Source organism: Gouania willdenowi, chromosome 1, assembly GCF_900634775.1.
Source record: "Gouania willdenowi chromosome 1, fGouWil2.1, whole genome shotgun sequence".
In the NCBI taxonomy this organism is placed as follows: domain Eukaryota; kingdom Metazoa; phylum Chordata; class Actinopteri; order Blenniiformes; family Gobiesocidae; genus Gouania; species Gouania willdenowi.
In genome coordinates, this window is record NC_041044.1 from 45,280,004 (window position 1) to 45,295,931 (window position 15,928).

General features: G+C 40.0%; 1 protein-coding gene and 1 long non-coding RNA gene across 7 annotated transcripts in view; both read left to right on the forward strand.

Moving 5' to 3' along the window:
• glra3 (glycine receptor, alpha 3) overlaps positions 1–15,928 on the forward strand; it is a 67,506-nt gene that overhangs the window by 46,032 nt on the left and 5,546 nt on the right. For all 6 annotated transcript variants that reach the window (XM_028455854.1, XM_028455870.1, XM_028455862.1 and 3 more), the window contains one exon: positions 2,647–2,861. In XM_028455854.1, the coding sequence (XP_028311655.1) occupies positions 2,647–2,861 (215 nt within the window). The remainder of the gene's footprint in view (positions 1–2,646; positions 2,862–15,928) is intronic.
• LOC114468809 (uncharacterized) lies at positions 7,423–7,764 on the forward strand. Its single transcript, XR_003674679.1, has 2 exons — positions 7,423–7,562; positions 7,696–7,764. It is a non-coding gene; the product is annotated as an uncharacterized LOC114468809 (long non-coding RNA).

The window sequence follows — 15,928 nt, forward strand, 5'->3', positions numbered from 1 at the left end:
CACTACAACACAGGTACACAACTACTGCACTACAACACAGGTACACAACTACTACACAACTACTACACTACAACACAGGTACACAACTACTACACTACAACACAGGTACACAACTACTACACAACTACTGCACTACAACACAGGTACACAACTACTACACTACAACACAGGTACACAACTACTACACTACAACACAGGTACACAACTACTACACAACTACTGCACTACAACACAGGTACACAACTACTACACAACTACTGCACTACAACACAGGTACACAACTACTACACAACTACTACACTACAACACAGGTACACAACTACTACACTACAACACAGGTACACAACTACTGCACTACAACACAGGTACACAACTACTACACTACAACACAGGTACACAACTACTACACTACAACACAGGTACACAACTACTACACAACTACTGCACTACAACACAGGTACACAACTACTACACTACAACACAGGTACACAACTACTACACTACAACACAGGTACACAACTACTACACAACTACTGCACTACAACACAGGTACACAACTACTACACTACAACACAGGTACACAACTACTGCACTACAACACAGGTACACAACTACTACACAACTACTACACTACAACACAGGTACACAACTACTACACAACTACTGCACTACAACACAGGTACACAACTACTACACAACTACAACAGGTACACAACTACTACACTACAACACAGGTACACAACTACTACACAACTACTGCACTACAACACAGGTACACAACTACTACACAACTACAACAGGTACACAACTACTACACTACAACACAGGTACACAACTACTACACAACTACTGCACTACAACACAGGTACACAACTACTACACAACTACAACAGGTACACAACTACTACACTACAACACAGGTACACAACTACTACACTACAACACAGGTACACAACTACTACACAACTACTACACTACAACACAGGTACACAACTACTACACTACAACACAGGTACACAACTACTGCACTACAACACAGGTACACAACTACTGCACTACAACACAGGTACACAACTACTGCACTACAACACAGGTACACAACTACTACACTACAACACAGGTACACAACTACTACACAACTACTGCACTACAACACAGGTACACAACTACTACACAACTACTGCACTACAACACAGGTACACAACTACTACACAACAACACAGGTACACAACTACTACACAACTACAACAGGTACACAACTACTACACAACTACAACACAGGTACACAACTACTACAGGTACAACACAGGTACACAACTACTACACAACTACTGCACTACAACACAGGTACACAACTACTACACAACTACTGCACTACAACACAGGTACACAACTACTACACAGGTACACAACTACTACAGGTACAACACAGGTACACAACTACTACACGTACAACACAGGTACACAACTACTACACAACTACTACACTACAACACAGGTACACAACTACTACACAACTACTGCACTACAACACAGGTACACAACTACTACACTACAACACAGGTACACAACTACTACACAACTACTACACTACAACACAGGTACACAACTACTACACTACAACACAGGTACACAACTACTACACTACAACACAGGTACACAACTACTACACAACTACTACACTACAACACAGGTACACAACTACTGCACTACAACACAGGTACACAACTACTCAGAGCTTAACTTGGCTCCTCCCACACTTTGACCGGCACTTATTTGATTGGATCCAGCGCCTAATTTTTATTTATTAATTTTTTCATTCTGAAGTATTCTATTTAGACAGTTGTGTCTTTTATTGAGTTAAAATCACTGGAAATTTCATTATAAACACAAAATGAAATGTGAAAATTGAGCACGAGTGAGGAAGAGAGGGCAAAGTCAGGCCACGCCCCTACGCTACGTCCAAAGTGTGATTTTGCACAGAAATAGTTTCTCTGTGGAAGACGGTGGAAAATGGCTAAAAAAGCGAAGCTAAACCTGGGGTCTAGAAGTCCAAGGTTGTTTCTGTGGAAATCATGGACGAGAGCAGCAGCAGTTAGCGTAGCTAGCAGCAGCACCTGTAGCGATGATGCTAATGAATTAGCAACAGACAGGACACAGGAGGAGAACTATCCAGGAGACATGAGGACGACTCAGGGGCAGAGACAAGAGTTATGATGTAGACATTAAGACAGAGGCTCAGCTCAAAGCTAAGATGATCTGCTGCTCTAGGTTTATAAAAGACAAGTGTGTAATATGTTTATGTGTGTGTGTAATATGTATATGTGTGTGTCTGTAATATGTATATGTGTGTGTCTGTAATATGTATGTGTGTGTGTAATATGTATATGTGTGTGTGTGTGTAATATGTATATGTGTGTGTGTAATATGTATGTGTGTGTGTGTAATATGTATATGTGTGTGTGTAATATGTATATGTGTGTGTGTGTAATATGTATGTGTGTGTGTGTAATATGTATATGTGTGTGTGTGTAATATGTATATGTGTGTGTGTGTAATATGTATATGTGTGTGTGCGTAATATGTATATGTGTGTGTGTAATATGTATATGTGTGTGTGTAATATGTATATGTGTGTGTGTATAGGTAAGTTCACCTGTATTGAGGTGCGGTTCCACCTGGAGCGTCAGATGGGCTACTACCTGATCCAGATGTACATTCCCTCTCTGCTCATCGTTATCCTCTCCTGGGTTTCATTCTGGATCAACATGGACGCCGCCCCAGCCAGAGTGGCCCTGGGAATCACTACGGTCCTCACCATGACCACACAGAGCTCAGGGTCCAGGACATCCCTACCTAAGGTACACACACACACACACACACACACACACACACACACACACACACACACACACACACACACACACACACACACACACACACACACACACACACACACACACACACACACACACACACACACACACCAGATATTCCTCCAACGGGAACATTTCCCAAAGATTGAGGAAACAATTAGTCAACAATAACTACACCGTCCTTTGAGACGCCATCATTCCTACTGGTTTGTAATAAACAATGAAGCAGAGAATAAGAGCTCTCCTAAGGGACCTTTACTCTCCCTTAAACAGTGCACTGACACGCTCTGGTAGCTAAAGTTAGAGACTAAATCACAGACTGTTGAAGGACTCTCACCTTAAAGTCTTTCTATCCTCAGGGTTTGTGTGTCTTCAACAGTCTGTGATTTACACTGTTTAAGGGAGAGCAAAGGTCCCTTAGGAGAGCTCTTATTCTCTGCTTCATTGTCTCCTATTAAACCTCAGAGTTGGAACTGTCGCACCCTGCGGCCATAGATTTATTTTTCAGGTCACAACAGTTTTTATCCTATTTCTGTAAACAAACTTCTACTGTTTTTAGAGCAACCAGAAGCAGCACAAGTTGTTATTGTGACTGATAAATGATTTAAATATAATAATATAATTGTAAATTATTAGATTTTTATATTTACATTACAATTATTACTCTTACAATTATTAAAGGCTTCAATATTTGTATAATATTAAGGCAAGGGAAATGTATTTGTATAGCGCTTTTCATACACAAAGCAATTCAGTGTGATTTATATGATTAAAACGTGCATCAGTTAAAATAAAAAAGAACATTACAAACGATGTAGAGAAAAAGAAAAGCCTTTAACTTGGATTTTAAAATGTTTTAAAGATCTGACTTTAGCTCTGCTGCAGTCTTAAAATACTTACACTTAAAAACTGATTTGATTCAAATATATTTCAAAAAAACCAATGAAGAAAAATATTTTTAAAATGCAAAGCACCAAACACAGCTGCTCACTTGTTCAAAGAGCCACAATAAAAAGGGGTTCCGACCCCCTGGGAGGTCACGAACCGCCGAGTGGAGGTCGTGAGATGATTTCAAGAATAGTTCTCAGGAGGCGATCATGACAGATTTACAGCACTCACGTTTACGCGTCATTTTACTGCACCACACATAGGTGTGTGTGAGGCAGTAGTGTGTGTGTGTGTGTAATACAATCTGTGTGTCTGTACATTGATCCGTGTGTGTAGAATTAAGATTGTATTACACACACACACACAATTTTTTTACAATAATGGCCCCATACTGTATTAGCTCACATTAACACACTGCATTAAGCTTGGGACACATTTTAAAAATAAAGCGTTGGTTAATAATCACAATGACTAAAGATAAAACAGAAAGGCAGTGGAGAGGGCAACGAAGGAGAAATACCACTGCAAACACACAACCCCACTAATTAATATGGTGCATAATAATGTGTTTTGTTAGGCGTAGCTCTACTAATGAAGACATTTAGAAGGTTTTAGGCCACATTTGTAAAAATAGTGGAGGATCCCTTTAATCATTGAATAAATACTTTGTAAATTAATCCATCAACGTTTCCACTAACCCTCTGACACACAGACCACATCACTGTGTGTGTGTGTGTGTGTGTGTGTGTGTGTGTGTGTGTGTGTGTGTGTGTGTCCTCAGAGACCTGAACAGCCTCACGATGAGGATGTGTTGATTACACACTCGCTGCAGAGTGAGTGAGAATCCTGGAATCTGCTATGCATGAAAGACGCTCCGACACGGAGCACACAATTACAACACACACACACACACACACACACACACACACCTTTGTCAAACTAACTTAAACAATAATAGCTCATGATCTGTCCCACAAAGACAGAAATCCTCTGCCAACAGTCATGAATTAAGAACTAAAATACTTTTTACAGATGTTAGCTGATGTCCTAATGTTAATGATAATAGCTGATAGAGGAGAGGGTAGCAGCATGTGGGCTCATGTTCTCCGACAGTTCTCGCAGGAACACATTTAACCAGAAAATGAACAGAAGCAGCATAACAGCATGTTTGTTCTTTAAAGTGTACCTGTAAGAATGGCCTAGTGGGTAGGCTCAAAAAGTAGTCCAAGGTTCCCAAAAATGCAGTCAAAGTGTATTTATTTACAGTGGTAAAAGTGCAGCAGTATTTACAGTGCAGGCCTGAAAAAAAATAGAAGACATCCAACTTGCAAAAAGAGGGGAAAAAGTGGAAACAAATGTTTGCAGCTCTGTACAAACTTTGTTATACCACCTGACAGCTCTGACTCCAAACACCAACTCCCCACCAGGCCTCCAGCCACCTCTTATATAGTACTGAGGGGGAGGAACCAAAGCACATGATCTGAGGGGAAATCAATCAACTCATCTCAGACAAATTAATGACCAAAAATGCATTTAACATTTACCAAACAATTGTATATTAACTTTAGCAATGTTAAGAGGTGAACAAATTTTGACATATACTTGAAAAATAGTTATTTGTATTTGCTAAGAAACACCCCTCCAACTCTATTACATGTGGTACCTTCCAAGAAGCACACCACTATATAAACCAATCACAGGCTTCTATTCTGTTTGCTACTTCCTGGCTTAACAAACAAAGCACATGGCGCAATGGGTGAGAAACACATACTACTAATGATGCATTTGTTTTTACATTAAAACCTTACAAACAGTTTAGAAGGCACGGGGTAGCCCCGTGACAGTACCTGTAGTGGAAATATAAACAGTAAAACAAAAAAGAATGTATTTAATGTATTACCCATAAACAAAATATCTGCACCTTTTTATTACAAATAAACCCAAAAAAACACAATAACAGGACTTTTTTTATAAGGATTTTATACCTTGGATCATAAGTTATGGAGCGCTGCCATTTTAATCAGGATATGACCAACGTTATTGAGTCCTGTTAGCTGTTGCTAGGCAACAGTGTCCCGTTCGTCTACATTTTCTGAACAATGGTGGAGTGTAAAGCCAATGGTTGCTATAACAACAAAAACATTTATTTTGCGTCCCTAAGCCAAATAACGACGCTAAGTCAGAGTTATCCAGACAGTGGCTCCATAGTATCGGTACGGGATACACACTGAAAACGTTTACGTTCACACCACATTGGGCAGTATGTGAAGTATCTGTGGGCTAAGCTAATGGGCTAGGCTAATGGGCTAAGCTACAGGGCAAGGCTAATATGCTAAGCTAACAGGCTAAGCTAATGGTCTAGGCTAACAGGCTAAGCTAATAGGTGAAGCTAATGGGTAAGGCTAATGGGCTAAGCTAAAGGGCAAGGCTAATGGGCTAGGCTAACAGGCTAAGCTAATAGGTGAAGCTAATGGGTAAGGCTGATGGGCTAGGCTATGTGGTTAAGCTAATGGTAAATGCTAATGAGCTAAGCTAATAGGCTAGGCTAATAGGTTAAGCTAAAGTCCGACAGAATTCCTTCACATAAAGTGGTTGAATGCAGCTTGTGAACGTACTTGTTCAGAGAACTACTACGTTTCTGCTCACAGAGGATACTATGGCACTAACCACACCCCCACCACATTGTTACTTACCTGTTGGATAGGGTCCATCATCATCACTTCTCTTCTGCTTCTCGTGAAGGCGCTCACATTTATCTTCTCACGCTCTCCTCCCTATCTGACCTTGCTGCTAGCTGACTGCTTGTTATGTCTGCTGTCTGTGCTATTAGGAGACTCTCTTCATATTCATCCAAAACCAAAATTATGGAATTGGTCAGCTGGTCACTTAGCGCTATTGATCAAATTATTTCAATGAAATCACCAGGCCGAAGTGAACCTGCGTACCCTGATGGAACATGTCCAGCCAGATACACAATGTATTACTGGGACCGGTGGAAGGTTGTGTACCTGTCTTTACTCTCCATGACTGGAATCATGGTAGCAGGGATGCTGCTAATTGGAGTTGGAGGCTATCTGACCTATTGTAAAATCTGTATTAGTTTATATGAATCGATCAAGGAAAGAATGGAGAGGTTGTCTCGGCCAATGACTGTTTGATCCACAATATTGAATTTACTGTGACCAAGACTCCAAGGCTACTGGAAAGAGTACTAGCCTGTAACAACAACAATTCATTATCACCGATTGGCCTCCCCCTTGTCTGCAACAGAAAGGAGGTCATTAAAAAAACAAAAATAGTTTTACAATATAAACAATAATGTGTCAGTCAGTGGAGCCACAAAGACCCTTTTATTAATCACTAGCAGCACAATAACTACATTTTGTGTCACTTTTGACTTTTTTCTTCATTAAGGCTGAAATGTGATTAAATGATGTAGCGTTGCTTTTTTCAGGGCAGCTCTGTTAGGGCTTTTCCACCAAGAGCACAGAGGTTTTTTTTGGAGCTGGGGTTGGTGCCAGAGCTACTTCAGAGCTAGACCTGTTTAGCTGAAGAACCGGTTTGGTTTTCCACCGCAGCAGCGGCAAGTTGGAGCCACGTCCTTGCGTCACCACAATACGTCAGTACGTCACTGATTACTTAACAGTTTACCCAAGAGCACTTGCGCCATAATGAAGCCCATGTTTTGACTGTTGACATCGTATGAATACTATCTTATCCTACGTAAAGATTCTGCTGCACAAATGTAACCATCTTCATTGGAGTCACAGGAATCTGCGACAACATTTGTGAACACAGGTAATTATCAAAGATGTTTTATTGCTTAACAATGACCGTGTTAGCATTTGCTAAGCTACTTAGCTTCAACTACACCTGCATAAGTACAGCAGATAAAGACAATAAGTTGATTTTGATATGTTTATCATTATAGATGCTCTTAATGCTGACTGTGCACGTCCGTGACCATGCTGTTGGTGGGACTCAATACGACCAGAATCAGAACAAGTTTGTGTCAAACTAACGAATCCTGATGTCATTTCATTCATATATATTTGGACCAAGGACTTACTGTGTGTGACTGAAGAGATGCTTTATTAAAATGTTTGTGTCCTCATCATGTTGTTCAACTTGTGTTATTAATGATCAATGACACCTTATTGACTCCAACATGTTTTATATCTATTGCTGCTGTTTGATTTGTTTCAATACATTTTGAATTGAGGAAATCTTAATTACATTCTATTTAAATGTCCTGCACATTAGGTGAGTGTTGTATGAATTTTTTAATTCTACAAATGTATCAAAATAAAAAAAATACAAACCTAATAGTGTGTTACAGCAGGTTATGTTTCTATCTTAGGGCAAAAAAGTGGATGTAAAGAGTAATTAAATGAACTGAATAGAAATAAAATACATGTGTGTGTTTACAAGTACGCAACAAACAATGAACAAAGTCCTTGTAGAATACAAAATAAATAACTTTATTTACACAAAGTCAAAATAGATTTACAAATCAACTCAATATATATTAACATTTACTTAAATGATTGTGGCTTTTCTATTAGAAAGGGCCAAAGTCTGATTTTATCTACTCCAGAATCAACACCAGTGTTGTGGAGTTCATCATGAGCTGGAGGTTATGGACCATGGACGTAGTCCTGGCCCTGGTTCTGGTCCATGAACCGTGTCGCTGACTGCTCCATGAAGAACATCTGCATTAACATCTTCCTCCTTTTTTTACTGCATAGAAGCATTAAAAATAATATTTGAATTTATTATTTCAGCATTCTCCACAATAAGAAAATACAAAAACAAACACTCAACTGTGTAATCCTTAAGCCAAAGTGTGTAGTTTGAAGAAAAATTTATACAAACCTACCTTATCACAATAAAACTAAACAAGGTTCTCTAGATAATCACACACAAAAAATATTTAGCTTATATTACTATTTTAACTATATATTCTACACAAGTTTTATATATACAGTGTATACATTCACATCAAACATATATACATAAGTACATACACATGAATGTATATATGCCATGTATATCCTCATGTACTTTCTTATATTTACTAACAATTTATGATTTAAAAAACTTTTTAAACTGATTTATGTTTTATTTCATCCCTTATGCAGTTCCATAATTTAACCCCTGATATTGTTATACACAAATTATTTTCCCCTTCTCTCTCTAAAAAATTTTTCTGCAACACTTTTGGAAGTGAACCTTTACTTGTTTTATAAATCATTTGGACAGTTTTGAGTTGGATGAGATCTGGAGTTTTAACAATAATCCATGTGTGTGTTCTCTGTATTCAGCATTATGTCTGAGTCTGATGGATCTTTTTACATTATGAATAATGGTTGGATGTTTGTCATGTATGTATTTCCCCAAACCTCTAGATAGTAACTCAAATATAGTAAAACAATTGTACAATAAAGAGTGTGCAATGCTTTTTGAATAAGAATGTGCCTGGTTTTGTCCAGGAATAGAAAACAATATTAGTTCTTAATAATAGTTTCATTTGTTCATAAACAAATGCTATTTTAGGATGGACCAACAGATCATATTGTACATGTTTGCATAGAATGAATGAATCTTACTGGATTTGTTCTGAAATGAAGACAAGCTGAGCTACAGATGAACCTTTAAATCTAACTGTGAAATGATCAGAAATGTTGTTACCACATAGTTCAGTAATATTATTACATGATCATTGTGTAACAATAAGGGAAGTTCTAAATACAGATCAATGAAATATTACTGCTGCTTTCAGGAATATTAAAGCATTGTTATGGTTTCCTAGCTAACCAGCGGCTAACTGGCTAGCCTGCACCACGTTAGACGTAATGTTCATAATATTGATGAGGGAATATTGTAGCAAGTTAATATTGGTAGTAGTTTAGCAACAGGGTGAAATCAAACTTACCAGAATTAGTAACAGTTCTACAGGACGAGCTCCTCCATGGCTGGAGTTCTGTTTGGTCCGTGGGGCTCCGTCCTCTTTCCCCTGAATCTCTTCAGACACGCACAGTACCAGGAAACAATGTTCTCCTCCACTGACCACTGCTCTATCTTCTTGAACTTACTTTGGACTCACTTTTAAATATTTTTTTGTCGGATTTGCGCTAACGTGACCAGCCACTCGCCAGCTTAAAAAAATGGCTGCTTTTCGTTTTTGGAGGACCGCAGATAACCCCGCCTACCACCCGCCCACTTCAGAGCTGGCCTGTAGCCCAGAAGCTAAATGGGACCAGCGTAGCCCCGGTTTTTGGCTCCGAGAGCTGGAGCTATGTTGGTGGAAACAAAATGGCCTGAAGCCAAAACACGAGCTAGCTCCATGTTAGCTCCAGCTCCTGCTCCTGCCTGGTGGAAAAGCCCTGTGAGTTGTTGAAAGTAGTTTTTAAAGTAAATCACATTCAGGACACTGTGTCTTTAAGAATGTCTCAGCAGCAGCTCTGCTACACAGAGAGTTAGAGAAGAAAACACATGCAGTGTTAGTTTTTTTACACAAGTAAACTAACACTATAACACACACACACACACACAGCAATAGAGTCAGTGAACAAAACTGAGTAGTTACATACCATCTCAGACAGTCTGTCCTCTAGATCTTTCTTTCTGAAAGCATGTCGATGAGTCGATGCGTGTTGTGTGAGTTGCCGTGAGACATGGCTCGTCACGGAGGCATGGGAGACATGGATTGGTTATCTGGGTCAGTCAATCAGAGTTACTGTAGCTACAGCAAGCCGTGAGAACCAAAGTTCATTATCATGATAAAAATAAATAGAGTATTGAATGGGGAAACAAATGTCAAGTGTGGCATGTGGTGTGGGAATGCGTCAAATTGCGTGACTGTCACACTCAAAGCGTGAGGCTTGGCAGATCTGCAGTTATTTAAAGCCACAGGCCATGACCATCAATTAACATGTGTTATCCTCTATATCTCCATAGTTTATGACCCAAATAAAAAGTCCTTTTAATGTTTTTTTTTTTTTTTTTTTTTTTTAAAGGTGCACATATTATGTTTATTAGTATTAAATGAAACACATTTTTTGTGTTATATACATTTATACTACAGGTACACTTTTAATTTCAAACCAAACTCAAGTGATGGAAAATAAAAATGATCAATTATGTTCTCATTTGTTAAATCGTGGCCACCCTAACCCCTTACCCCCGCCTCCATTCCCACCTTGACTACATCAAATATAAATGTTTGAGATCCAAAGACATGAAAATGTGTGACTGTAACATATAAATTAGATAACATAGATCAGCTCTATGTATAGACATCTATATATAGACACGTCAGGAGGCGTCCTGTGTTCCCACTGATGAACAGAGTTTTGCACTCGCCGCGTTACACGTGTGTGAATTAGTCATGGCCTCAGATCACGGGTCAGCACAGGCACAACGCAACGGTGCTGTGCACAAATCTGTGGCCCGTCACATTCAGTAACTGTCCCCCCCCCCCCACACACACACACACACACACACTGTGTGTGTGTGTCTTTCTCACAAATGATTTAAGGGTCACATGATCAATTCTGTCAGCATTAGAATAATCAATCAGGACATTAACACAGGAAAAAACTAAGAGTTTGTGTTTGGTTTTTTGTTATTGTTATTTTGGGTATAATTTATTGTTTTTCTTCTATATTTTTCTGTTATTTTTGTGTGTTTTTTGTTATTTAAATATATGTATGTAACCCTTTCACCATGGCCCGCCAAATAGAACACTATATTCACCAGAATATTACAGCTCCTATCTTTTTAAATTAGTGGCAAAAGTGACATCCCATTGTAAAATAACTATCTAGGGTTAAGTATGATTCTCACTCTCCTAAACATAACATATGAGGCTACCAGGAAACTCAGGTAAGTTATAATATCAATGTATTAAATTGTATTTATATAATATTAACAGAATACTATTACTATACCTCAATAGAAACCCGGGAATATGTCACTATACACCTTAAATCACACAGAAATAAACAACACAGTAGCTCAGTTTAACAAGTGTATTATCAATGTTTTTCATGACATTCTTGAACCTTATAAAAAATAACCTCCTCGCTGGAGGTTAGGAAGATATATTTTAGTCAGTTTTAAACTAGAGTAACCTGTACCGATTGTCCCAGCAAGCTTGCGTTTAGTTTCGTTGGCACGCTTTAAAGTTGAAGCTCATGAAGGAAACGGAAAGCTTTATGGAGATGTCTCCTACCATACAGAAACCACACGATGGACCACCAGGTAACTGCACACACCCGTTTAGCGAAAAAAAACGGCGTCCTTCGTCCACACCTCGAAACGGCGAATGGATCAGCAGGCCTCGTGCCTCGTTCGATGATGATGTAGTTGCTTAAGCTAGCTCCTCTGTAAGCTGAGTGCTCACCCTCCGTCGGCAGCAAACCAGTCCAAAACACACGCAAATCCCAGCGTGGTAGACAACAGTCCACAATCCAGCCTCGGAATGAAATCCAGGACAACCGAGGCAAACATGTGCTTCCTCTCACAAACTCGTCGCAGCTCTGTCGCGCACCGTTCTTCTTCGTTGTTTTCTTTTTCTTTTTACCCCCGACCTTCTTCTTCTACTACTCTTTTTTCTGTCACTATGCAGTGTCACAAACTATGTAAATATAAAGTGTCCAGAGTAGTTTTAAAGCCTTTCCAAAGTTATTTAAACATGAAATGTACATATTTTAACAATAACTTATTAATGCAGTTTACTAATATTATTTATCGTTAACTTATTAAAGTTCCCTTAGTTTTAACCTTGTTAATATGACACTGATATAATCAGGCATTTAATATAACTCCAAACAAAAGAAAACAATAATACTGACATTAACACTGATAATAATCAGGTTATTACATGTATTTTTGGGTAGTATGTTACAAAGCTAGATTACCTTTTATCGCGCTAACTTCTGGGATTTAATCAGTGTGTGGACTACGAAGCTCGCTGGAGCTAAATCTCCATGGTAACTTATGCTGAGTGGCTAGAATGCTCGCGATTAGGTTTTTCTCTGGCTAGGATCTGAGCCAGTCCCGCCTCCTGACCAATCAGATCTCTTAGAAAACCAGCTGTCCAATGAAAGGTGATGTGTGAACACGTCACTGTGTGGATCTGATCTTTCGCTGTCAGGAGAGAGAATATTTAGACATCGATGCCATCCTTTCAATTACCGATGACATCATTTAGGAAAGATATAGATTTATATCTGATGACTGATCAAATAAAATCAGTAAAATAAGTCAGCTGATAAAGTCTGCATGTTTAGGGCGCTTTCATACCGATAAAATCATTCATTTATTCATGTATTCTGGGGTGATGCAAAGAGCCTCAGTCCTGTAGATAATATAAATATATTCCACCTTATGATTTGTATGAATGCAGCATCAGGGACACAGACAAGGTAAAGGAGAAAGTAAAACTGTTTATTCTGCATTTATAATCTCACTAATTTAATCATTAACACTCTGTGGTGAGCACTTGGGGACTGTTCTCTCACCCAAGGGGTTGATGGGTAGGAGGTGTGGTTTCACGCCCTATATAATGTGTTGGCACACTTTGTATCATTATTCGTGTGATGCTGCTGAACTGATTAAAAAGCTGTACTAACCTCCACCTGAGTCGTTCTTTGTTCTGCCACATTGGTGACCCCGTGGCGAACATGTTTGAGGAAGAAGAAGGCAGTGTCTCTTCGTCGCCCCAACTCTCACAGCCGGCCATCTTTGCCGCGTCTGTGAAGCTTTCAGAGTTCTGGCAGAGCGACCCGGCTGCGTGGTTCCAGCATGTCGAAGCGCCGTTTCACCTGCAGAGGAATCATGGTGGACGACTCCAGGTACTTCTTGGTTGTTGCGGCTCTGGCTCAGCAGTCCATATGCCGTGTCATGCGGCTGCTGCGCAACCAACCGCACGTGGTATATACTCTGCGCTCAAGCAGCTGCTGCTCCGGAGATTCAGCCTGTCTGCCGTGGAGAGGGCAGATCAGTTGCTTTCCCTGCCGGGATTGGGTGATGGCTCAGCGGTTGACCTAATGGATGACATGATGATTCCTTTTCCAGCATATTTTACTCCGTCAGCTCCCGCCTCCAGTGCGCGCTGCCTTAGCCAACTCCCCAAGTTTGACAGCTGGTGATTATCGAGGGTTGACTGAAGAGGCCGATCGGGTCCTGCTGGCTACCAGACGTTTCTCTGTGCTGGGCGTGGCTTGGAACACCTGCAGCAGACCAATGTGGACGAGAGCTCGACGGTGGTGGCTAGAGTCTCCGCCCAGAGACAGTGCAGAGGCTCCTTGTGTTTTTTCCACCTGCGTTTTGGCTCTAAGGCACGGCGCTACGTGTCTTCGTGCGCTTTTGAAATGCAGGGAAACACCAAAGCCAGCACTCAGTAGCAGCTGTGGGTGTTGGCGAGCAAGAAGAGCTGCTGTTCTTGGAGAACTCCCATTCTGGGAGACGGTTCCTGGTTGACTCCGGTTCTCAGAAGAGCCTTCTTCTCCCAGCAAAGTCGGACCTGTCATTATGGAGCAGCGGCCCGCTGCAGAGCGCAGCGAACAGATCCTCTATTGAGACTTATGGCATCAGGTCTGTGACTGTTTGTTTTCATGGGCGCAGTTTTAAATGGGATTTTGTTATTGCTTCCACTACAGTTACCATCATAGATGCAGATTTCCTGTGTGCAAATGGTTTGCTAGTGATGTTACTAATTGCCGTTTGGTTGATGCTGTGTTTTTTGCCACTTTTCCGTGTCAGACTGGGGGAGACATGCTAATTTCTCTGCATCCGGCTTTTTTCCACTGTTGGTCAGAAAAGTGCATACTTAACTCATCTTGCCACGATTTTCTAATTTCATCTGTTTATTGTATATTCAAGTCCATGAGTTGCTTGTATACCACAGATATAATAGACTTTCGATTGAGTTCAAGAGACAGAAACTCTTCCCACAGATGGGCAGTTGGGAGAGAAGGATAAGATGGAAAAAGAGAAGATGAACAATGCCAAATCTGAAAGTAGCAAAACAAATGAGTGGCTGGAAGTCCTCTTGCTGAGCATAGGTCAGAGAAACTTAAAAAGGTACTATTTTTATTGAGGTCCTTAAAAGTTTTGATGCCAGCATTTTTCCACTGCATGTATGTAGCGTCGGTGAGACCGGGGGGAAACAGATGATTCTTCACGATTGACATCAATCCAGAATATAATTATCTAGCTTAGGCCTTGGTGTTTTCTAGTATTCTGTTAATTTTGTGTGTTTACTGTCATTTTGTGTGTTTTTGTTGTTATTTTGTTTTCATTTTTTTGGTGTTTTATTGAGCATAGCGTTAGTTCAGGCAGGCCGTGTAGGTCAAGCCAGCCACACCTCCAATCAACCAACAGCCCAGACTGGCCTCCTATTGGTCAAAGCATACAGGAAGCACTACTTAAACCGCGACAGATGCCTCATATCTCCTCAGCAAACATCTCGCAACCCACCTCCACCCCAACTTCTCCAGGTCACTATGTGTCCAACTGTGTGTCATTTTGTTGTCATTAACATATGCTCTGATCTGTTCCAGGGGGTTTCTGCTAACCGCTCTCCTTGCTTTAGCCTTTAGCCAGGGCTCAGGGAAGGTCAGGGAGGAGTGCTCTCCCTACCTCCGATTTTCCACAAAAGCTCGCAGAAAGGGCAAGGAGGTCCCAGAATAGACCCATACCACCAATATGCATGTATATCAATGTAAAGTGCTTGAAGGCGCTATATAAATCCTAGTGCACTATTATTGTAAATAAATAATTTATTTTGACTAAAGTGGTCCTGACTGAACTACATTTTTCTCTAAATTTTATGTATTTCTGTTGTTATTTTCTTCATATTTTTTGGTGTTTTCTGTATTTTTCTGTAAATCTTTTGTGTTTATTGTCATCTTGTGTGTTTTTGTTGTTATTTTATGTATACATGTTTTGTGTTTTTTAGTTTTCTGTTAATTTTGTGTGTTTACTTTAGGGCAGCACAAAAATAGTCCCATGTGTGAATTAACAGGACATGAGACGTGAAACATGGCGGGTAAGGAAAGGAAAAATAAACTCTGTCTAAGCTGATAGTGTCTGGTGGAGGACGTTTAGAATTAGAACAGAATATACTTTACTTTTCTCTGAGGAGCGGTGGGCAG